Source organism: Ovis canadensis, chromosome 11 (assembly GCF_042477335.2).
Source record: "Ovis canadensis isolate MfBH-ARS-UI-01 breed Bighorn chromosome 11, ARS-UI_OviCan_v2, whole genome shotgun sequence".
Taxonomy (NCBI): Eukaryota; Metazoa; Chordata; class Mammalia; order Artiodactyla; family Bovidae; genus Ovis; species Ovis canadensis.
Genome location: NC_091255.1, coordinates 39,185,964 through 39,209,511, shown reverse-complemented (window position 1 = coordinate 39,209,511; position 23,548 = coordinate 39,185,964). Strand labels below are relative to the sequence as shown.

Sequence of the window (23,548 nt, the reverse complement as noted above, 5' to 3'; positions counted from 1 at the left end):
ATAGATATATTAATAACAGCTCACTTGGCATTACATTATTTAAGATACAGGACATCAAGAAGAGTGGACATCACCCACAGACTTTGCATCCTGGTCTGCACAAAGGGTAAGCACATTTTTTACTGCACATAGGATTGCTATATCACATAAGCTCGTGTGGGTGCAGAATGGGTCAAGACCTGGGTGGGGTAAAGAGTGATATTATATCAGGGTTATGGTTCAGAAACCACAGGGACAGTGAAGAGGGGCTAGACAATGATTTCAGTGACTGGCCATGGATTTTAAGCAGGCTCTAAAGGAAGCAAGAACAGGAAAGGAGTGAGGAACAGTGAGAAGATGGTAAGATCGACGGATGGATGGGTCCGTGGGATCCAAGTACCAGGTTCCACACCATCCTCAGCAAGCCTTGATCCCTCTTCTGCATCTTATTCCGCCCTTGCCAGAGAACTGTGCTTCCTTCTTCCCCAGAAGCATCACGAGCAGTAAGCTCCTTCTGGTTTCCTTCTCTCTACCTTCAAACATTTTCTCTTTCTCCAGCCTGCCAAGATTCCCTCTGGGCTCAGCAAACTAGAGACCTCTCTCCTTGGAAAGAACTGCCTCTCCATCTTGCTCCTTACCTAGCACATTTGATCTTCTCCTCGCTGTCCTGGTTTCTTCCCTCTTGCCTTCAGATAACCATAGATCTCCCCACGTGGACAAGAATCTTCTCTCGAACTTCCATCCTTTGCTCTTGAACACCCAGAAAGGGACCTCAACCCTGACCCTCCTCACCTAGTGAGTGCTGAGCTCCCATGCTGTGGACTGATGTTGGTGTCCACCCAAGACCCATCTGTTGAAACTCTCATCCCCAGGGGGAGAGAATTTGGAGGTGGCCTTTGGGAATGAGGAGGGTTAATGAGGTTGTGAGGGTGGGGCCCCCCTGGTGGGATTCATGGAAGAGGAGACAACCCAGATCTCTGTCTGCCACCTGAGGACACAGAGAGAAGGTGGCCATGGCAACGAGTCAGCTTGACCTTGGACTTTCCAGCCTCCAGAACTGTGAGAGAGAAAAGTTTGTGGTTGAAGTTCCCCTGGAGTCACTAAGACAGACCCTGCAATGCTCTTCTTCCTCCACAATTTAGCTTCCTCTCTGGCCTTCCTCTTTCTTCCTTTCTTTGTCTACATATCTTAGTGAATTTTCTCTTTTCCCTTTTCTTTAGTTGCAGCTCTCTACTTCCAAGTCTTTTCCTGATGTTCCCTTGTTCTTCCAAGTCTATTCCTGCTGCTCCCCCGAGAGTCCACGCCATCACCATCTGAGATTAAAAATCTTTAATGACCTCCTGACTCAGAATCACCTCCCTCTAATCCATCCTGGATAGACGAATCCTTCTAGACCATTTGGGTCTTCTCTTGCTCAAAATCAGTTGTGCCTCACCCACAGAATTTGAGACTCAGGAATTAGGACTTTGACCTGGAGACAAATCTCTGCAAACATGGCCTTGACCTATCTTTTTAGATGTCCTTCCCATCACACCCCTCAAGGACCCTTTTGCCACTCTCTGACCTGCCTTCCACCATCTCAACACTTCCTGCACAAAGGATCACTGTTTGCTTCATCACGTCTTACTATCTCATAGCCAGTGACTTTCCAGCCAGGAAGCACTGCCTCCTGCCTTATAATAATCAGAGGCCCTGCAGGGTCTGAGTGCAGTTCATCAACATTTGCACGGTCTTAACTCATTTCATTGACATTTTAGAACAATAAAAAAAGGACCCTCGCTCCCTCATATGTAAGATCAAAGACAGAGCAATTGCCCACAGCAAGAGGGATTCAGTAACTTCAGGGATAAGCAGGTAAAAATCACTTTCTTCCTATCCTAGCACCCTTTGTCTCACACAGACTAGCTTCTGAAATCTGTGTCTTTCATTCCAACAATGTGCTAAGCATTGCTCTGTGCTGGAAATAAACAATAGGAAGCACTGCCCTCGTGAAGCTACCATTCCCCAGCAGGGAGACAGACCCTGAGCAAAAGAAGTGGAATAGGTAGAATCTGGGGGATTACATGTCATGGGAGAAGGAAAGGAAGTGGGGTGGGGTGCTGCAGTTGTGGAAAGAGTGGCGAGGGGTGATGTGGGTACAGACAGGAAGGGAGGAGGTGAGGGAGCTCTGTAGGCATCTGGGGTCAGAGCGTGGCAGGTCAAGGAGACAGAGGCTGAGTGAGAGCTTCCTGGAATCGTCAGTGGACAGTAAAGAGGTCCATGCGGCCAAGCTGAGAGGCAGAGTGGGGAACGAGTGGGAGACACAGTCAGAGGCATATGGAGACACCCCAGAAGGGTGGTGAGGTGGGACACAGGGGAGGTTCCTGAGCCGAGGACTGAGCGACACTGCTGAGATCTGCAACAGCAGCCCTCTGCCACTCTGCAGAGAGTAAGCTACAGAACAGACGCAGAGGGCCAGGGAGGAGCCCTGGCGACGGCCAGAGAGGGGATGCTGGTGGCACAAGCCGCGACGGGAGCTGTGGAGGCAGGAAGAGGTGGTCGGATTCTGGGTTTATCCTGAAGAGCACGGCCAACACGCTTGCTGGTGAGTTCAGTGTGGAGAATGAGAGGACAGGTTTAAAGGCAATGGGAAGGCTAGTTGAGCTAACGGAGGAATGCGGTTGCCCTGAACTAAGTCTGTTGGAGGAACAGGACAGGAGGAGATTAGGAGCTCAGTTTTAAACAAGAACACGAGATGCCTCACAGGCTCCCAAGGGGAAATGTTGTGTAAGAAGTTAGATAAATGAGCCTGAAGTCCAGGAGGATGATCGAGGTGGAAATATAAAGTTGAGATTTATCCACTTACAGGGCATACTTAAAGCCTGGAAACTGGGTGAGCTCACCAAGAGTGTGTGTGTGTGTGTGTCCTTATTCTTGTGTGTCAGTGTGTTTCTTTTTCATAGTGCCAATTGCCTGTATGCTCTAAGAACTGTGCATATCCGGGCATGAGATGTATTCAACAATGTCTGGTAACCTACTCCTTTTTAAGCACAGATCTTAATGAAATGAAAAGTACAACACGAATTCATCAGCTGAGAAACTGAGGAGGGTGAGGTGACTTTCTACTCTACACAGACTTAGCCATGCTCAGAACTTAGTAGGCTTGTGACTAAAGTTGATTTTTTTCAAGTGATTCCTTAATAAGCTGGTAAGTAAAAAGACTCTCATCTTTAGATTACCAGTTAAAACAACAATCATTTCTTTTCTCTGAACCTCTGTTTCCCAAAATGAGAAAATGGGAGCCTGAAATTAGAGCAGCCTCAACTCTAGCTCTCAGAGGCCACCTCTGCTTAACTTGCTGGGAACTTGTTTGTTTTCAGCTATCTGGCTCCCCCAAGTGGTCGATGGAATGAATGCAACTTGCATTTTGTTGTTGAGACACTCAGTTGTGTCTGACCCTTTGTGATCTCATGGACTGCAGCTCGCCAGGCTTCCCTGTCCTTCACCATCTCCCAGAGCTTGCTCATACTCATGTCCATTGAGTCAGTGATGCCATCCAACCATCTCGTCCTCTGTCGTCCCCTTCTCCTGCCTTCAATCTTTCCCAGCATCAGGGTCTTTTCTAATGAGTCAGCTCTCTGCATCAGGTGGCCAAAGTATTGGAGCTTCAGCTTCAGCACCAGTCCTTCCAATGAATATTCAGGATTGATTTCCTTTAGGATTGACTGGCTTGATCTCCTTGCAGTCCTAAGGATTCTCAAGAGTCTTCTCCAACAACACAGTTCAAAAGTATCAATTCGTTCAGCCTTCTTTATGGTCCAACTCTCACATCCATACATGACTACTGGAAAAAAGCATAGCTTTGACTATACAGACCTTTTTTGGCAAAGTAACACTTTAATATGCCATCTGGGTTTGTCACAGCTTTCTTTCCAAGGAGCAAGCTTCTTTTAATTTCATGGCTGCAGTCACCATCTGCAGTGATTTTGGAGCCCAAGAAAATAAAATCTGTCACTGTTTCCATTGTTTCTCTATCTATTTGTCATGAAGTGACAGGACCGGATGTCACGAGCTTCATTTTATGAATGCAGTTTTAAGCCAGTTTTTTCAGTCTCCTCTTTCACTTTCATCAAAAGGCTCTTCAGTTCCTCTTTGCTTTTTTCCATAAGGGTGGTATCATCTGCATATCTGAAGTTATTGATATTTCTCCCGGCAGTCTTGATTCCAGCTTGTGCTTCTTCCAGCCCAGTGTTTCTCATGATGTACTCTGCATACAAGTTAAATAAGCAGGGTGACAATATACAGCCTTGATGCATTCCTTTCCCAATTTGGAACCAGTCCACCAGTCAACCACTGTGATTAACCATTTTGGATGCATTTTCTCATTAAAATTTTCACCAAAACACTGAGGCAGTTATTTCTTGTATTTTTAGCTCACATACTAGGAAACCAAGACACAAGACTCAAGGTGGCAACAGTAAGTGATGATCCAGGATCCAAACCCAGGCAGTCTGAGGAAAGAGAGGGAAAACTTCCCAATTCATTCTATCAGGCAACCATAACTCAATGAAGAAGAAAGACGAGGAGCAGGGGGGAGGGGAGGGGGAAGAGGAAATAGCAGCAGCAGAGGGAAAAATCTTGGAAGAAAGTTGAAGACTACAGGTTTGTATCACTCTGGATTATGGATGTGAAAATTTTACACACAACTGTGGTTATTCTTATAATTAAATAATTGTTTAAAGGGTGGTTCAATTAAATAATGGTTTAAAGGGTTCGATCCCTGGTTTGGGAAGATCCCCTGGAGAAGGGGAAGACTACCTACTCCAGTATTCTGGCCTAGAGAATTCCATGGACTGTACTGTCCATGGGGTCGCAAAGAGTCAGACATGACTGAGCGACTTTCACTTAAAGGGTGGTTGAATATTAGAAAAATCCATAAGTAATTCACCACAGTGATAGACTAAATAAGAAAAATCATATCCTCTGAAACAACCATAACATTGTTAATTGGCTATACCCCAATATAAAATTAAAAGTTTACAGCTAGAGGAAAAAAGAAAAATCAATACTGATCTCAGCAAATGCATACACATCATTTGATAAACTTTAACCTCATTTACTAACCAAAATAAATTCTTCATAATTCTAGATAAAAGGAAACTTTCTCACTTGGTGAAAGAATATCTACCAAAACAACAAACAAAACAGGGCAAAGGTCATGCTAAATAGGGAAATGTTAGCTCCACTCTCATTACAATAAGGAATAAGACAAACATGCCCGCTAGCCCCATTCTGTTTACTGTGGGATTAGAGGTTATAACCAGTACAATAAGATAATAAAAATGAAATTAAGGTTTAAGGAAAAAAAAGAAGAGAGTGAGACATTCATTATCAGGAGATGTTATAACCAGTTAAACAGAAAACTCAAAACAAACTATAGGCCAATGATCAGAGGGAAAAGTGGGGGGAGCTCAGCAATGTGATGGGTATAGGATTAATACATCAAAATTCAATTAATTTCTGTGCTCAGTCATGTCCATGGGACCCCATGGACTGTAGCCTGCCAGGCTTCCCTCTCCATGGAATTCTCCAGGCAAGAATACGGGAGTGGGTTGCCATTTCCTTCTCCAGGGGATCTTCCTGACCCAGGGATTGAACCCACATCTTCTGCACTGGCAGACAGGTTCTTTACCACTAAGCCACCTGTAAAGCCCATACATAATTAATTTCTATATACAAATAAAAATATAATTAAACAGTAGATCCCATTATAATCATACCAGATTACTACCTAGTAGTAATCTAAAATGTGCTAGACTTCTAGAAAACATGATTTTATTGACACATTAAAGATTTAAACAAATGGAAAGACATATCTTGTTTATGATGAAAGTAAAAGTCGCTCAGTTGTGTCCGATTCTTTGTGACCCCGTGGACTATACAGTCCATGGAATTCTCCAGGCCAGAATACTGTAGTGGGAAGCATTTCCCTTCTCCAGGGGATCTTCCCAACACAGGGATTGAAACCAGGTCTCCCACATTGCAGGCGATTCTTTACCAGCTGAGCCACAAGAGAAGCCCGAGAATACTGGAGTGGGCAGTCTATCCCTTCTCCAGGGCATCTTCCCGACCCAGGAAAGCTATCAGCTGAGAAATGGAGGGGGGGAGGTGATTTTCAACTCTGCACAGACTTAGCCACGCTCAGAATTCAGTAGGCTTGTGACTAAAGTTGGTTTTTTTCAAGTGATTTGTTAATGAGCTGGTAAGTAAACAGACTCTCATCTTTAGTTACCAGTTACTTGCACAACAGTGAGAAAATCATTTTTTCTGAGCCTCTGTTTCCCGAAATGTGAAAATAAGAGCCTGAAACTAGAGGAGCCTCAACTCTTGCTCTCAGAGAGGAGAACCTCTGCTTAACTTGCTGGTAACTTGCTTGTTTTCAGCTATCTGGCTCCCTCAGGCGGTCAATGGTACGAATGCAACTTGCTTTTTGTCGTTCAGTCATTGGAGAAGGAAATGGCAACCCACTCCAGTGTTCTTGCCTGGAGAATCCCAGGGACGGGGAAGCTTGGTGGGCTGCTGTCTATGGGGTCGCAGAGTCGGACACAACTGAAGCGACTTAGCAGCAGCAGCAACACTGACTTAAAGTGACTGAGGACTAACGTATGCTTTCACTGCAATTCTAAGAATGCAAACAGAAGTTTCAAAGAACTTGATGAAATTACTCAAAAATCAGAGAAGAGATCAACACCTGGCATAACATCAAGAGGGGCTCCAATGACCCCTCCCTAACAAAACTAGTGAAAATTATTTTCTTTTCTATCTTGCTGCTGCTGCTGCTAAGTCGCTTCAGTCGTGTCCAACTCTGTGCGACCCCATAGACAGCAGCCCACCAGGCTCCCCTGTCCCTGGGATTCTCCAGGCAAGAACACTGGAATGGGTTGCCATTTCCTTCTCCAATGCATGAAAGTGAAAAGTGAAAGTGAAGTCGCTCAGTCATGTCCGACTCTTAGCGACCCCATGGACTGCAGCCCACCAGGCTCCTCCGTCCATGGGATTTTCCAGGCAAGAGTACTGGAGCGGGGTGCCACTGCCTTCTCCACTTTTCTATCTTAAGCCTCTGCAAATAGTCTTAAAGGCAAAGAACACACAAACATCGAATCAGGAAAACCTACAAAAATTCAGCATGAAGTGAGTCAGTGGTATTTCAACCAAAACCTGTTCACTACCCCCTCCCCCAACACAGTTCAACAAAGGAGAGACTCCACCGCACAATGCTGCAGCCAGCGCCACAGGGTCCCTCTTCCCTGGTCCCCAGTTAGATGGCTTTCTTCTCCAAAGAGTAGGACTTGAACGAATTCCCCATGCTGCCCACAGCTACCTGGGTCAAGTCCCAGGTGAGTGTGATCAAGACAGGTGGGCTCCCCTCCTGCAACATGAACCCTGATGGCTAGGATCCCCTCCCAGCTGAAAAGGCCACGATCATCACAAGGAAAAGGTGAAATTATATTTCTACCCCACACCATTTACAAAAATCAATTCCGAATGAATTCAGAACTTGAACGTGCGAAGTAAAACTTTAAAACTCTTAGCATAAGATGCAGAGTTAACAGTTTTAAACCCTGTGATTAAAATCTTAGTCTTTCAAATAAGATGCAAAAACCATGAATTATAAAATACTGATGTCCGTCTGAGTAACTGATGTTCATAACATTTGTTCATCAGGATACCTTTTAAAAAGTGAAAAAATAAGTTACCAAGAGAAGGTATTTTCAGTATATACACCCAGGAGCAATTTGGATCAATAATATAGAAATGACAATAACTAAAAATAAGACAGAAGTAACCCAATGAGAAAACAAGCACAGACATGAATGAGGAAAGACATCTGGCCAATAAATGTGTCTACAGGTACCTCATCACGAGTGATTAAGTCCTATCAAGGTCACCTTTTAAACTTCTTCAACTGGAAAAAAACTTAAAGTCTGAAACATCAAATGCTGGAGAAGATGTAGAGAGTTAATTAGTGCAGTTACTTGGAAAAGTTTGGTATTATCTCTCAAAACTGAACATTCAACGCATGCTTTACGATCTAGCAATGTGACTCCAGGGTGGGTCCAAAGGAAATTCCAGCCCTTGTGAAGCAGGACACAAGAACAAGAATATTCACAGTGGTACTGTTCACCTGAAAAAATGGAAATAACCAAAATGCCCACGAATGGGAAAATGGGTTTTTTTTAATGCAATGGAATATGACAGCAATCAAACAGCAATACAGATATTAGGTGGAAAAATTGCCGAACAGTATAAACAGCATGAATTTTTGATATAAGACCTAAACTCAGAAATATGCTCTATCTATCTATGGAAGGAAGGGAAGAAGGGGAAGGAAAGTAGGAGAGGGAAGCAGGGAAGACGAAGAAAAGAAAGCAAGTGAACAACCAACTTGGACTTCAAGAGGATTATGTTGTCAGGGAAGGCAGGGAAATGTGATAGTGACTGTGAGGTTCAGTTCAGTGCCGTTCAGTTCAGTCGCTCAGTCGTGTCCAACTCTTTGCGACCCCATGAATCGCAGCACGCCAGGCCTCCCTGTCCAACAGCAACTCTCGGAGTTCACTCAGACTCATGTCCATTGAGTCGGTGATGCCATCCAGCCATCTCATCCTCTGTCGTCCCCTTTTCCTCCTGCCCCCATCCCTCCCAGCATCAGAGTCTTTTCCAATGAGTCAACTCTTCTCATGAGGTGGCCAAAGTACTGGAGCTTCAGCTTTAGCATCATTCCTTCCAAAGAAATCCCAGGGCTGATCTCCTTCAGAATGGACTGGTTGGATCTCCCTGCAGTCCAAGGGACTCTCAAAAGTCTTCTCCAACACCACAGTTCAAAAGCATCAATTCTTCAGCACTCAGCTTTCTTCACAGTCCAACTCTCACATCCATACATGACCACTGGAAAAACCATAGCCTTGACTAGACAGACCTTAGTCGGCAAAGTAATGTCTCTGCTTTTGAATATGCTATCTAGGTTCGTCATAACTTTTCTTCCAAGGTGAGGTTAGATACAGGTTATTGCTAGTTATGAGCTTTATTTTCTCAAGAGTTTTCATTATATTCCTGTTAGTTAATAGCCAATTATCTGGGGCCTTCCTTGGTGGTCCAGTGGCTAAGACTCCACCTCCCACTGCAGGTGGCTTGAGTTCAATCCCTGGTTGGGGAACTAAGATCCCACATGCCACAAGGTGTGACCCAAAAAACAGCAATAGTCAATCATCTAAATAAAGTAAGGAGGAAAATACTCACTAGCTAGGCCACCACATGCCCAGTAAAACTCATGTTTTTAGGGCTAAAAGGAAGGAAAGGAGAAGAGATTCTGGGTGTGGGCTTGGGGAGGATGAAGAGCAGTCTCCACGGCAGCGCTTGCTCTGTTAGCTCAGTCTCTGTATTGAGGATGAGATGGTTGGATGGCAGCACCGCTCAAGGGATACGAGTTTGAGCAAGCTCTGGGAGTTGGTGATGGACAGGGAAGCCCGGCATGCTGCAGTCTGTGGGGTTGCAAAGAGTGGAATGCAACTTAGCAGCTGACGGACGATGACTATACTGTTCAGTTCAACAAGTTTTATTTTTTACTTCTTAATAGCACTGATAGTCTCTTATTTCCAGACTCATATGTTCATTCTTCCCACTTGATTTAACATGTTAAACATTTATTTCATATCCTTTATTTGATAAACTCAAGAAGTTCACACTGCTTATGGTCTCTGATGGTTCTCATTTAGTATGTTGCTTGTGTTTCTGATTTACTTCACTTGTTATATAGGTCTGTTGAGACGTTAAGCTTTTTTATATTGGAGTATAGCTGATTAACAATGCTGTGATAGCTTCAGGTGGACAGCAAGGGGATTCAGCCACACATATACAAGTATCCATTCTCCCCAAACTCCCCTCCCATCCATCAGCCATACAGTTTTGACTGTGAGCTAGTCATTTTCCTTTGAGCCTTACCTGTGGTAATTCTTTGAACCTGAGTTGAAGACTTCCACCAGAGACAATTACTTTTGGCTTCTGCCAATCACCTGGGGATGATACTAACCCAGGTCTGTTTAATTTAAACCCTCTGCTTGGGGTTCTGGGACCACAGTGGGAATTCAGACCATGAACCCACATGGAAGTTGACTTGTGGTTACGGCTTCTTGGAGATCTTGAAAATTTTCCTGCATCCAGTGCCAGGATAAAGACAAGTATGTTTCCATTTCTTTTCCCACCACTTGGCAGATCTTTGTCTGCCTTAGACTTCGTACAAAGCCCTTCCAGGTCTCAGCCTTGTTGGAGCACTGGTGCCACGCCTTACTTCCTGAGCCCTGAACCCCGCATAATTTCAAATACAAAAGCTCAAGCTCGAAGTTCAAAACTCAGCAAAGATGACTTACCTGTCCTCACACTGTTCTGCAGCTTCCAAAGAAAGGCACACTCTCAGGAACACAAGTTGCTCCTGGCAAGTTCTTAACACTTTCTGCTCTCAAGTGAAGCAACTCTTCATTCTCTGAAAATGGATTTACTTTCTAGAAACAGAAAAAAGGTTGGAATCAAGAGTTCCTGCTGCTTCTATTTATGGGGGCTGGGGGTGAGGGTGCTTCAGCGATTCCTTACTTTTGTGTCATCTTGGGGGAAAGCATTTGAAAATAAAGAGTTTTATTTTGTGATTACCAGTGTAGTTACTCCAGTTAGGAGTACTGTTTGTTAACAGTACCCAAGCTAATGTCCTGTCAGAGACAGAAGTCACCAGTACTTTGTTAATGACAGTTGACTACTTCTATTTACATAGGACCTAAAATTGGGTTCCTAACTATTGAGTGTGTGGTTCCACAACCACATTCCACGTTCACCTCCTTGCTTTTAGCAGAAATACCCAATGGTTATGTAAATCCAATTTATTTGGCATGGTTCTGGGAAAACAATCAATTAACGCTCAACAGGATGAGATGCTGCCGTCAGGTGTGAAAACGTCAGGCCTGCCAGTCCTTTTTAACTGAAAAGGACTGTCACTGTGGGACCACTATACTGACTCTACCACTGGGCCACCAAGATGTCTGAGACCAACTCAAACAACTCACAAACAAGGAAGGAAAGAGACAATTCACCAAACACAATTAACTGCTGTATAGGGCTGTGTTTAAAAAGAAAAGTGATTAGAACTCAGAGGACAGAATTGGGAAAAGTTTCCCAGAGGGTGTGACATTTAACCCAGGTCTTAAATGAGCAGGTGTTTTCAAAAGACAAGAAAGGAATTCCACATGGAAGAGGCCAGTTTAGACACCAAGAAGGCGGCATGACAGAGCAGAACAGGTTCAGCAAACCATGAAAGGCTGTGAATATGGCACACAGATTCTGTACAGCAACCCGAATCTCTCAACCCAGAAGACAACTTTCGTCCAGGACCCCCACATGCTTCTTCCCCTCATCAGGAACCAGTCAGCTCATCCCACCAAAGCTCACTCTTAAATCCACTCCATTCCACTACTTCACCTCCCCCCAATTTTTGTGCAGAATAGTCCAAGTTTCTCGACTGGCCTTCCAGCCTACCCAGTCACTGAGATGATTTTTGGAAAGGACCAATCAGATCAGGCCACTTCCCTGCTTAAAATCACTTAAGAGATAAAAGTCCATCTTTTGAACACAGAACTCAGTGCATTCTTATTTATATGAAAATGTCAAATGTGTTCTTGGTGTTATGAGAATTGCCACCAAGACTTCAAAATCGGGTCTTAAGAGACAAGCATCATGGAACCTACTTGCTAACTGGGTAACTGACAGATAAAGATTTCTATTTTCAATTTTACATAGCCATGCCCTAACTTCAGGGCTTTGCTAGTGGCTCAGAGATAAAGAACCCACCTGTGTTGCAGGAGCTGCAGAGATACAAGTTCCATCCCTGGGTCAGGAAAATGCCCTGGAGGAGAGAATGGAAACCCACTCCAGTATTCTTGCCTGGAGAATCCCGTGAACAGAGGAGCCTGGTGGGCTACAGTCCATGGTGTTGCAAAGAGTTGGACACCACTGAAGTGACTTAGCATGCACGCATGCACCCACACTGTATCTTTTATAAAGTAAGCTTGAAATAAATTTTTCATGTACCAAAAAAAAAAAAAAGTCCATCTGTGGCATGATGTACAATTCCCTATATAATTATGACTTTAAGCAAATTATCTAACTATTTCAGACTGGTGTCCGGTGAGTAGGACTGAAGCAACTTTCTACCTCAGAGAGTTGTCTTCACATTAAATCTGTGGGTAGTGCTGTGAAAAACTAGAGGTCCTCTTTCATGGTTCTTCAGCAAAATGTGTAGGTAGAGAGAAATTTCAAATGCAGATAGAAACCTGACTCACTGTGCACGGGGATGACTCAATTTTAACTTTATACTTTATGCTATACATGGGTTGACAATTTTAAGAGAGCAGGATCACATTTTACATTCAAGAAATATGAACACACTCTGGCATAGCACCGGGAAAGAAATTTGTTACTGAGAATATTGAACTACTGACCTATATAATGATTCCAAGGTTTGAGATGAGAATTCCTGGATATCCATTTACCTGGAAGACAGGGAAGACCAAACAATACGCCACTTTAGCCTTCAGCAAATCCCTAGGAGGTAATGGAAACTGATGCTTCAGACTAGAACTCCTGACACCACACTGTCTAACACCAACTGTTCAGGACACCTCACAAGGACCCTCAGAAGGGTGTCACCACCAACTGCATTTGCCCTCAAGCCACTTAACGAGGTATTTAAGGGTGTATTTAAGGTATTTCAAGACCAACGGTGTTTGGGTTCTCTACCCTTTACCCCTCAGATATCAAGCACCGATGGTATGGATGTAACTGGAGCATAAGAGCTCTGGCCAAGAGCTGGGGACACAAGCCCCATCTGGGCCTCCGAGACCAGCAGCTCTGGGTGCTTTCAAGCCTTCATGCACCCCCTAAGCTATCCTCCTGCATCTAAGACGGACAGAATTGAGAAACGAAAGGGCATTTTAATACTAAAAGAGCCACATCAAGTCCATTTCCTGCCACAGTCCTCGCAAGGCTTCTCACATGTCATGCTTGAGAATCAGCACTGAGTCCTCTGGTTAGTTCCAAGAAACTCCCTTCTCCACAACTGCCTTCACAGTGCCCACTAAGCCCTACGCAGGCCCCAGAACCTCAGACAGCATAGCAGGCGGCGGGAAAGCTTGTGAGCAGAGCACTCCCCAGGCATGGCTCACTCCCCCAGTGCTCAGCTCAACATTTCCTCAACAGCAGGTTTAATTAATGTCATTTCTCAGGGTAAGTGCTACAGCCTTGGAGATGAATCTCAACTCTCCACCCTCTGTTGTCAGAGCTCTGAGCCTGGCTTTCCTCTAACCTCTAAAAAGGGCCTCTGCCACTTGACTCTGGAAGGCTACAGTTACGATCAGATAAGATCAGCAAACACAGGTAGTGTCCACAAAGTGTGGTGTGCATGGTGCATCTACAATGCTCTGTCTTGCACACAGCTGGTGCTCAGCCAGGACCTGGCAACTCTATGGGGTCTCTGTCCCAGAAGCTAAGGCTTGGCTGGAGGGGCAGGATTTCCTAGGTCAGCACTTGATTACTCATCACAACTACTCCAGTAACGGCATCTCCTGCATCTGAGACCAGGCTGGCAGTGGGCTCAGGAGAAGGGTAAGGTGCTGGCTTAGTCTATGCTGAGTCAGGATGTCAGCAACGAGTGACAGGTGGGTGCCCCAGGTCCTTCTAGTTCCCAGGCCTCCATGGCTTTCCGCTCACTCCCGTGTCCTACAACCACAAGCCTCCCAGGTCTGACTTCTGTGGGGCTTCCACCCCTCAAACTCCCTAGCCCCATCTCTCGGGAAACAGTGAGTAGCTACATCTGAGCTGATCTCTTACCTCCACCGGGCAGTCACAGCGCCAGGAGCAGACCAAGTGCCTGGTGGCCAGACGTCAGGCCAAGGCAGGCCAGCTTCTTACAAGCTGTCTCTCCACCACGACACAGGGTCAGGGACCCTCAGCTCTCAGCAGCAAGAAAGCCGGGGCAGGCCCTCCTGTGCTCAGTCACATCCAACCCTTTGCGACCCCATGGACTGTAGCCCACCAGACTCCTCTGTCCATGAGAGTCTCCAGGCAAGCATACAGGAATGGGGCTGACATTTCCTCCTTGAGGGGATCTTCCCGGCCCAGGGATCGAACCTGTATCTCCTGTGTCTCCAATATTCCAGGAGGGTTCTTTGCCACTGTGAGGAAGGTCAGGGAGAAATCAGTCTGGAAAGACCCCATCACGCCTGCTCCAACAGAAAGCAAAGCTTTCTTCCAAGAAGAATAAGCAGAGAGAAGGCAACCACGAGAAGCGGGGAGAAAAAGAAAGAAGCCATAAACACTTGTGGAACAAGAGAATTTTTCCCAATGTGAAATGCACAGATAATTTAATGGAATTTACTTGATTTTCCCCTCTCAGGGTCTGACTTCAGAAAATCGAATTACAAAGTCATCATCACATCCTAGATTTATTACAACTGACCTGCAGGCAAGAGGAGAGAACTATTACATCGACACTTCGATTCCATGGATACATCTTAAATAGAGGGAGAATTCAAACAAGAATACAGGATAAACTATTCCCAAGCTCCAGGAAGCAGTCATGTGACTGAGCTGCACTTTTTACAGACAAATAAGGCAGTAGCCCTTCACATCAGCTTTCCGACAGTTTTTATACATATGCTTCTGTGGTACAGGAGAGAAATAACCAGAGCTCACAATGTACAGTTCTTACACTATTGTTACAGTGTGTGAACACTGTACACCCTTTTGTTTTCATAAAGATACACTGTAATAAACTCCTTGCCCTTGAGTTTATAGTTTATAATAATCTATGATTAATACACTAAAATTGCCTTTTTTATGTGGTCGTCCACATGAGAGAACGGTCAGATCAGCTCCTGGACGGTCAGCACTGTGTTCCTCTCCATCTGCATATGGCAAAGTGACCCCACGTGGAGCCAGACAGAAGGGTGACCACGGAGATCCGGAGTCCTCCTGAGTCCCCGGGAGCCGTGGGGATGGGGGGGGGGGGGCGATGGCTTGGCATGGTCAGGGGCAGGCGCTGCAGGGCTTCCCCTCCAAGGCTGGGAAATCTGGGGTTTCAATGCCACGGGGGAGAAAACAGGAAGATCAAGCGAGTGGACCAAAGCGAGAAACCACTGGTGGATTCAGAAGTTGACAGGATGTAACTGTAAACAGCACCATTCTCCCTTTGTTGTTGAGAAGTGTCCGTGACTGTCACCTGGGAGGAGACACAGCGACACCCATCGCTGTTTGGTTCCCTCACGGCATCTGCCGCGTCTCAGACCTCGGCCGCTTTACGCGCCAGTGGGCATGAGCTGCTCACGGTGCTGCTGGACAGACTTGACCGTCACACCTACGCAGGGTGTCGGGGGGGCTGGAGGGAGACCTTGGAGACCCGGCTCGCGGGGGAAGGAGGAAGGACAGCAGAAGATGCAGATTTCAACGGCCTCCTAGAACTATTCCGGGGTTCTTTGGGGGTTTTTTGGCTTTAGGGTTGTTTTTTGCAGAATTCCAATCCTAAGAAACATGGTGACCTGCTTAAGTCTTATAGGTGAGGAACTCATGTAAAAGAAATCCTCCTCTGGTCAAGTGTCACCTCTACAAGAGATGCTCTTTCATAACCCGCCACATCAGCTGGGCCCCACCTTCTCAGCCTTTTAAACTTGAGATCATGGGGTACACTGGGGGCTGTACAGATTCTTGGTAAGGAACATCCCTGGTAATCATAAAGGTTTCTGTTACAGGGAAAAAGGTGAGATACTGGATCAAGCAAGAGTCACGTAGGGGCAACAGCCCACACAGGTGGGGAAAGAGACGCAGAAGCTGCAGACCTGGGCCAGTCATGCCGCACAGCTGAGATCTGGCCTTCCGCTGCCTAAAAGACATCTTTATCTGATCAGTCAAGGCACATTGCTACCAGCCACTTCTCCCCGTCAGTGAGTTACGGTGGCTAGAGCATCAGGCTTGGGACCAGGGGAAATACATAGCTGCTACAAGTTGTTCCAGACAGGGTTCTAGGATTAAAAACATCTGTAAACTTTGCCCTCCGTACTCTTCCCTTCTCAGCCCGGGTGGTTTGTGGCAGGTGGAACATCCAATTGGCAGCACACCGAATTCTGAGAATCAGCACCTTCTCTGATGCGTGGCAGACTCCTGAGTCTCCCCGATGGAGGGCAGAGGACTGGGGGTGGGAGCGGGGGAGAAAAGAACACGTTCTATCCCATCTCGGTATTTTCACGTTCTCCTCTCTGAACGCAGCACAGTTTTTGGTAAAGATAAATGCGCTCTAATTTAACATGATATTTCAAACAGGGAATTTGGCTGAGCACATGGATCCCCAAGCGTGGACAGTGACTGTCAAACAACAGAAGGTCCAATCAGTCAACCTATTGCACTTGGTGAAGAAAGTCTACCCCTCCTCCGTCTCCCAGCTCCGGAAGGCAAGGTGTCTCGCCAGCCGCGCCCGCTGCGCGCTCCAGCCCAGAGCCTGCACTCAGACATGGCGCGGCCACCACCACATCCATCCAGCATTCGGAAGCCTGACGAAACACCCTTCCAGCAGCTGCGTCTCCAGGCTTCGAGTCTAGAAATGAGTTTACAATGTGGTCTCATCACAGTCAGCAAGCTGATCGTACTGACATCCACGTTCACGGGAGAGCGGGCGAGGTCTCTGACCGGCGCTGCGCTGCGCGGGTGCTCGGGTCGCACGGGGATGCGCGTTCGGGGTGGCGGGAGTATACAGACGGGATGGAAACAAACACCAGTCGTGGTGTGCATGGTGTCTGGCGAGCAATAAAAACACTGTGGTAGGGGTGAAGGTTCTGTACGTCTTGCTTCCTCTCAGCCCTTTGTCTAGAGTCTGACGTAGCAGCGACATCAATCGACATACATGGGGGAGCTCGGGGTGGCTGGCATTTGATCCAGGATTTTACACACATAGCATGCGACCTCGACGGCGCGCTCCTCATACATCAAAATAAAGGGGTGTTTCTGCAAGAGGATGGAAAACAAGGAAAAGAAAAGACATGTGATCAAGATTCACATCGGAGCTCAGAGGGAACTGTTTCTGCAGAGATCCAGCTCTGCAGGGTCCAGCCAGGTTGAGCTGTGAAGGGCTGCAGTGAGGCAAGCCAGGCTGGGCTCCACGCACGCAGGTTAGTGAGATACCATACACGGTGCTGGGCTCTGGAGGAGCCACCCTGGCTGTGGGGTCTGCAAGCTTATCTGCATATCAGGGCCCCTGTGTTCTTCAGCACAAACCAGAGCTAGAGCCTCTACTGCCCTCCAAGAGCCCAGAAGCACGGCATGAACCCCAGCTGCCATTCCTCCTGGATGCAGGACGTCCCCATGAGCAGCAGAGGGGCCTTACGGCAAGGTTTCCACCGTGATCTCTGACCCTCCCCCTAACTCTGAAAGAGGCTCAGCAGCAGCTCCTCCCCCCGTGTGCTTGTGCCTGCACCTTCCAAACGCCACGGCTGCAAATCTGCCTCCCAAGCCCCCTTCTCCATCCTCCATCCCCAGCGATGTTTTTCTTGCATAGTTTTGCTATGTACACTGACTCAGTAAGCTTAGTCAGTGCTGGGATGGACCAGAGTTTTACCTAATATCCTTGGAAAGCTAAAATATTCTCACTTTATTAGCTCACAGTACTTTCTTTGCTCCCAGGGCCAAGGCCAGATCTGGTACTGCTTAAAAAGCCCCAGTTCTACAGAAGGTAAGAACTTTCAAAGAAGCGGGAATGGTCCATGGGACGGAAATTTGCATGAGAGCTTTTAGTCAAGGCAAAATGAATACAATAAATGGTTACAGATGCGTCTCTCTCACACACACAGGCTGTGGGGTGGGAAATAGCTCCTGAAAGCAAAGGTTAATGTTCCTTGGGGGTAGTTTTTAGCACATGCCGAAGCCAAAATTTCCCATCAGAATCCAGCTAGTAAATTAGTAGGAGAATCAGACACAATTTTTGTCTTTCCAAATCTCCTTGTTTTTAAAATATCTTTAAAAACACTCAATAAGGTCAAGCAGCATGGCCAGCGGCTTGCTCAGTGAGCCTGCATCCTGGAGGGTTCAAGTGTGAGGAAACACCTCCTAGCCCCAAAGTCTCAGACTCACCAGGAGTTCCTTATACTTTGGCCTTTTGGATTCATCCTTCGTAAGGCTAAAACAACACAGAAATTAACATCATTAAAATGGAGACACAGTTACTCGAGTATTTTTATTTTCACAAGCAAAAGCATCACAACAGGTCAGGTTTGTTTTTTTTTTCTCCTTCAGATACAAAGTCACAAAGCAGCCAAGCTGCCAAACCAAAGACAGAAAAACTTCAGCAATCTGACCACGAAATGTTAAAGTCTTACAGGACCTAAAAAGAATAGAGAGAAGCAGCATTCCCAGAAAGAAAACATGGAGAAAAAGGAAAGCATTTTCAAGAATGAAAAGAAGGATATACAAAACGCTCCAGCTCTTTGCTCACAAACATATCTTACTTCTAAATCAAGTCGGATAAACAGAATAATTATCAAAAACATTCGAATGATAACAAAACAGATTTTATTTAATATATAGATTGAACTAGTACAAGGCACAACTGTACTCTTGCCACATCAGTATGTATTTATTCTTACGTGCCATACACACACACACCCACACGTTAAAAGACGAACACACAAAAACATCAGGCATGCGGTTCACGCGTTCCTTGGCTTAAGATCTCCCTGAGCCAATGTATGGTTCTACTAGTCGAGCTCTGGGCCTGACCCAACTATGTTACATGTTTATGTCACAGCAGAGACCCACTCCTCAAAGTCTGACCTGGTAGGATCTTAACTTAGTAAAAGTGTCCACGTGATTCTGGTACAAGTTCACTGGAGAACCACACCAGAGTAAGAGGGTGAGTCTCTCGGAGGCCGTATCTCTTGTACAAGGTACTAGAAATCTGGAGGCAGCAGCTGCTCCACCACCCACATCTGCTCTCCTCCGGCGCCTGAGTAGCAGAATAAGAGTGACGCCCCTCCAGGCTTGCTGGGACCTTCCATGTAGCCACAGTGACCAGAGTCCCAACTCAGAGGATACAGTGATACAAATAAGGCCCTCTTCCCCAGTGCAAAGTACCAACATTGCTAAGAGGAAGTAATTACCTCACTGCCCTCTCACCATATGGTTTTGAGTATTCATAAGTCAAATACTCACCACAAGTTGACAAAGTTGATGAAACTTGGGGAGAACTCCCTTTCCTCAGAGTTACTCAGCTGTGGCGGATCCCCTTTCACAACTTGTGTTAGTTGATCAAATACGCTATTCCACTTTGGATAAGGAAAGCGGCCAGTGGCCAATTCGTACTAAAGAAAACACAGAGGAAAAGGCAAAATACGCTGGGCATTATTTGTTACTTCACATTACAATTTGAAAACTCCTGACACTCCTGAAAAGCCTTGAATCAAATCAAGGCGAGGTTGAGGGACGAGCTTTCAGAATGTCTACAGCCAAGTGGAAGTGATATTTAGAAATCAGAATGGCAAGTCCTCACCTGCCCCAGGTCATATACATTTGTGAACTGTGTTCGCATTTTCCACTCTGTTCGGAGGGTAATGGAAACCCAGAAATTGTGTGCTTTTCCGAAGAACTAGATTTAACTCTGGAGAGTGGACTAAATGAACCCCATTTTATGTGCACTGACAGGTGACTGATATGCAGAGATGGCCCCAAGCTCATCAGAGACAGCACGTGAGAGAATGCGCTATCTGAGAAGCCTGGCTCAGAGCTTCCTTGGCTGAGATCTGATTCTGTCGGTCCAGTCGAATGTCAAAAGTACTAGTTTCCACCATGAAAGCAAGGCGATCAAGCAGACATAAAGCCACCCTTCAACAGGGAGACGGTGAGGAAGGCCTTCTTCCCCAAAAGACACTCCCCCAGCTGGGTACTGTCTGCTCTACACAGGGCCTCGGAAACCAGGCCAGCGGGCTCGTGCACGGGCACATAGAAATCCACTCTTTCACCTGTGGTTTCTTGTTGATGAAAATACAAATGCTTGGGAAGAAGGAAACCTCACTGACCATTCATAGCAATGGGAATAACTTCATCAGATTCATTTCTGAGAACAGGTTTTAATAAGAGAAGGAAAGAGCAGGATGCATGTTGTAAGGTGAAAGACTTCAGATCTCAGAAGTTAATTTCATCTCATCCTTTTTATACAATTATGAGAATAATGTCTATGAAAAGTAAATTATAAAGCAATTATAAGTACTGAATGCCTTGCTTTTAAACAAAGTTTAGCCAAATATATTAAAGGAAACTGCCAAAAAAAAAAATTCCTATGTTAAAACTTTTCACAGAACAAAAATTTTACTTTACAGTAAAGTAAAAACTTGCTTTCTAAGCATAACTGGCTTGGACACTGATGAATTTTTCTGAATACTGAATATCCTTATTCTATGCAGTGGACAGCTGTTTGCATCCTTCTATGCAAATAGTTGTCTCAGTTGGAAACTACAAGTCTTGCTCCAGTCACCAGACCTAAAAGAGTTCCAAGTTTCGTGTTCTCTCCTGAGTAACTGGGAAGGAATCCCTTTCGTCAGCGGCTTCATGTTGAGAAAAGACTCCTCGAGGTGTCTCCCATGTTTGGTCACAAGGGCAGCCGGATGGAGTCTTCCGCAGAGCTGAGCTGTCAGCCTGCATGTCTCTAGACAGACAGGTCATTAGGTGTGGTGGCATGACTCACCAAGGACAACTCACAGGGTGTGTGGTCCTCAGCAAGAGGATCTTAGTACATACAGTGCTGGTGAGCAAATGGAGACTGTTTAATAAGCTCCAGGAAGAGTCCCCTGCCCGGAACCTGTGGTCTCAGTGCTCTGGGGTCTTAAGAAGATGGGGGGGAAATAGCAGGATAAGTTCTGGGCTGCCTACCAAAAGGATATAGCAACCTCCCTGCCCCGAGTGATAGAAAATTCACATTCCAATGTGGAAGAAGCTGCTCTGTCTGAAGTCAGAAAAATGCCCTTCAGCCCTGGTAAAACAGCACACACAAGAAAATAAATCTGAGACTTCAAAACGAATCTTGGTATAGGGAGATCAGCAAATAAATATATTTTAAAAATAGAACCAAAATTTCAATATAGCCCAGAAGTGAGACAGTTCTTTCTTGGTTGTTCTAAGGCAGAACTTTCATTGGGAATCATCACCTCAGCAGTTCTTGTTCCTCAAACAATGGACTCACTATCAGCATGTGTGACTTTCCTGTTTGGGGAGTGGAAGATTCTAAGCAGTAACTATCTTCACACAGATAAACGTGTGCTCACACACACACTGTCCGCAGTGTCAGTGGGCCTACGACTCCTGCTGGAGATGCGGGAGCCTGCGCACCTGCGCTGACCGCGAGTGAGCCAGCCCCCTGCTCCTGCGCTGAGCGTGGTTCTGACTCCGAGTATCTGTGGCCAAGAGATCCAGAGGGACTGCATTAAAGAGCCCCAGGCGCTTCACAGAGCCATGAGGGAAACAATCAACTCTAGTTTGATTTTTAAGGTAAAAACTTGTTCTCAACAATTAGAAAATATAGTCTCTGCGACTGCAGCCATGGGGTGAGGGGTGGGGGACAGGAAGAAACAGTGATATAAAAATCAAAGACAGGAAGACATGGGATGTGTTCTTAAGAGTGGTGGAAGACTGGTTAACTTTTCTTTCATTTCTAGATTTCTTGTCATACCACCACAACAAGGCAGAGTCACCATGAACTTACCAATGTGATCCCCAGACTCCAGACATCAGAGCGGACATCGTAGCCTTGGCGTGACGCACTTGGGTCTATTCTTTCAGGCTGAAACACAAAGAGAAGCCACAGTCATTCACGACGCACACACCCCAGGTGCATGTAATGGAAGCACGGCTGGGTAGGCAGCCAGAATGCCAGCACAGTCCTCCAGGGAACCCATGCCCAGGGACACACAGGGAGGAAGAGGACGCCAACATTATCCTGAAACCAAACAACAAGGGAAGACCCAGCTCAATGGCTTCCTCCATAAAGGGGAGACAAGGCTAATTCTTCCCCCTAAGGATTCACAAGGGTTTACAAAACTGAAGCTGAAAACAGACGAAGGGAGAAAGGGGAAGAAAAAGGAAAAAACAAAGAATTACAACGGGGCCAGATTAGTAGTAAGTAATGGTAAAAAGAAGGGGGGGGGGTGGGAGTGGGTGGGAAAGAGTAAGTCTTTGGATCTTATCCCTCTTTGCTTCAGTGAATAAAGACACAGCACAATATATTTGAGACACAAAAGCAAATACAAGCAAATTTATTAGAATTGCTCTACTCACTCTTCATCATAAAGTTAAATTTGTATTTCTATCAAATAAAGATATTTGTCCAACTAGTCTAACTGTTACCCAAATTAAGGCTCTGCCAGTAGTACAGTGTATTATCCTACCATAAAACCAGCAAAAATCATTTTTAGTAATTTCTATGAAGGGAGCATCTTTACATTTTTTTGAAATAAGGGACCATTATCCACAGAGTGTCAGGGATGGAGAAGAAAGAGAGAGGGTGTCAGTAGCACAGAGCTGACAATGGAGCCTTAACTAAGACTGACAGCAACTGCTGTTGAAAGAAATGTCCAGAGAAGCACAATAGTCACTGTGTAATGCTCTCTGCCTGTCGGTAACAATTAGTTTGGAAACCTATGCGTTCTGTTTTGAACATGAGTACTATGTCGCATAAATATTCATTGGAAGCTTTTCACCTTTACTTTTAGTTGTAAATATATGTATTTACCTGATAACATACATTTTACATAATAATCCCAGACAGTCAATCAAGAAAGAAAATACTCTATCCAACAACAGCAGAATACACATTCTTCTCCTACTCACATGGAACATTTACTAACATAAACTAGGTTAGTTTATGTTAAAACATAAAACACACTTTATGTTAAAAAATGGAAATCATGCAAGGCATGTTCTCAGACCACAAAGTAATTATATTAGAAATCAATAACAGAAAGAAAACCTGAAAAATCCCCAAATATTTGGAAATTAAACAACACACTTCTGAATAACAACACATGGATCACAGAAGTCTCAAGAAAAAAGCTATAAAATATTTTGAACTATATAAAATAAAATGACAAAGTGAAGTAATCAGTGAAAGTGTACTTGGTTCATTAGGGCCAAGACCCTTATGTTACAAAATAACCTGCAGATTTTGTTAGGTAGGGATGCACATGTTTCTGTTCAACAACTCCAAAAGTTATTTCACTGAGATAATTAACAATTTTATATTTTGATTAGCCATTTCATTCCAATATTCTTTCTTTAATGACTGTAAATACTGAATTATGCAAACATTCTTTGAGCCAGTTTCACCAAACTGCCTGTCCAGTTTTCTCATGAATGAGTTAAAGACATTCTTGACACGTTTGTTCATTATTTGTATGTGTAATATTTTTAAAATTTTGAAAAGTATTCTTTGAGAGGAGAAGACACTTAAGATCCATGAAACGAATTA

At 45.2% G+C, this 23,548-nt stretch overlaps 1 protein-coding gene across 2 annotated transcripts in view; it reads right to left on the bottom strand.

Annotated features, from left to right (window-relative positions):
- Positions 1-14,388: 14,388 nt before the first annotated feature.
- Positions 14,389-23,548, bottom strand: part of MAP2K4 (mitogen-activated protein kinase kinase 4) — a 78,110-nt gene continuing 68,950 nt past the window's right edge. For both annotated transcript variants that reach the window (XM_069603580.1, XM_069603579.1), the window contains 4 exons: positions 21,788-21,865; positions 19,246-19,394; positions 18,169-18,214; positions 14,389-17,046 (listed from right to left, as the gene is read on the bottom strand). In XM_069603580.1, the coding sequence (XP_069459681.1) occupies positions 16,933-17,046; positions 18,169-18,214; positions 19,246-19,394; positions 21,788-21,865 (387 nt within the window). In that variant the 3' untranslated portion in view covers positions 14,389-16,932. The remainder of the gene's footprint in view (positions 17,047-18,168; positions 18,215-19,245; positions 19,395-21,787; positions 21,866-23,548) is intronic.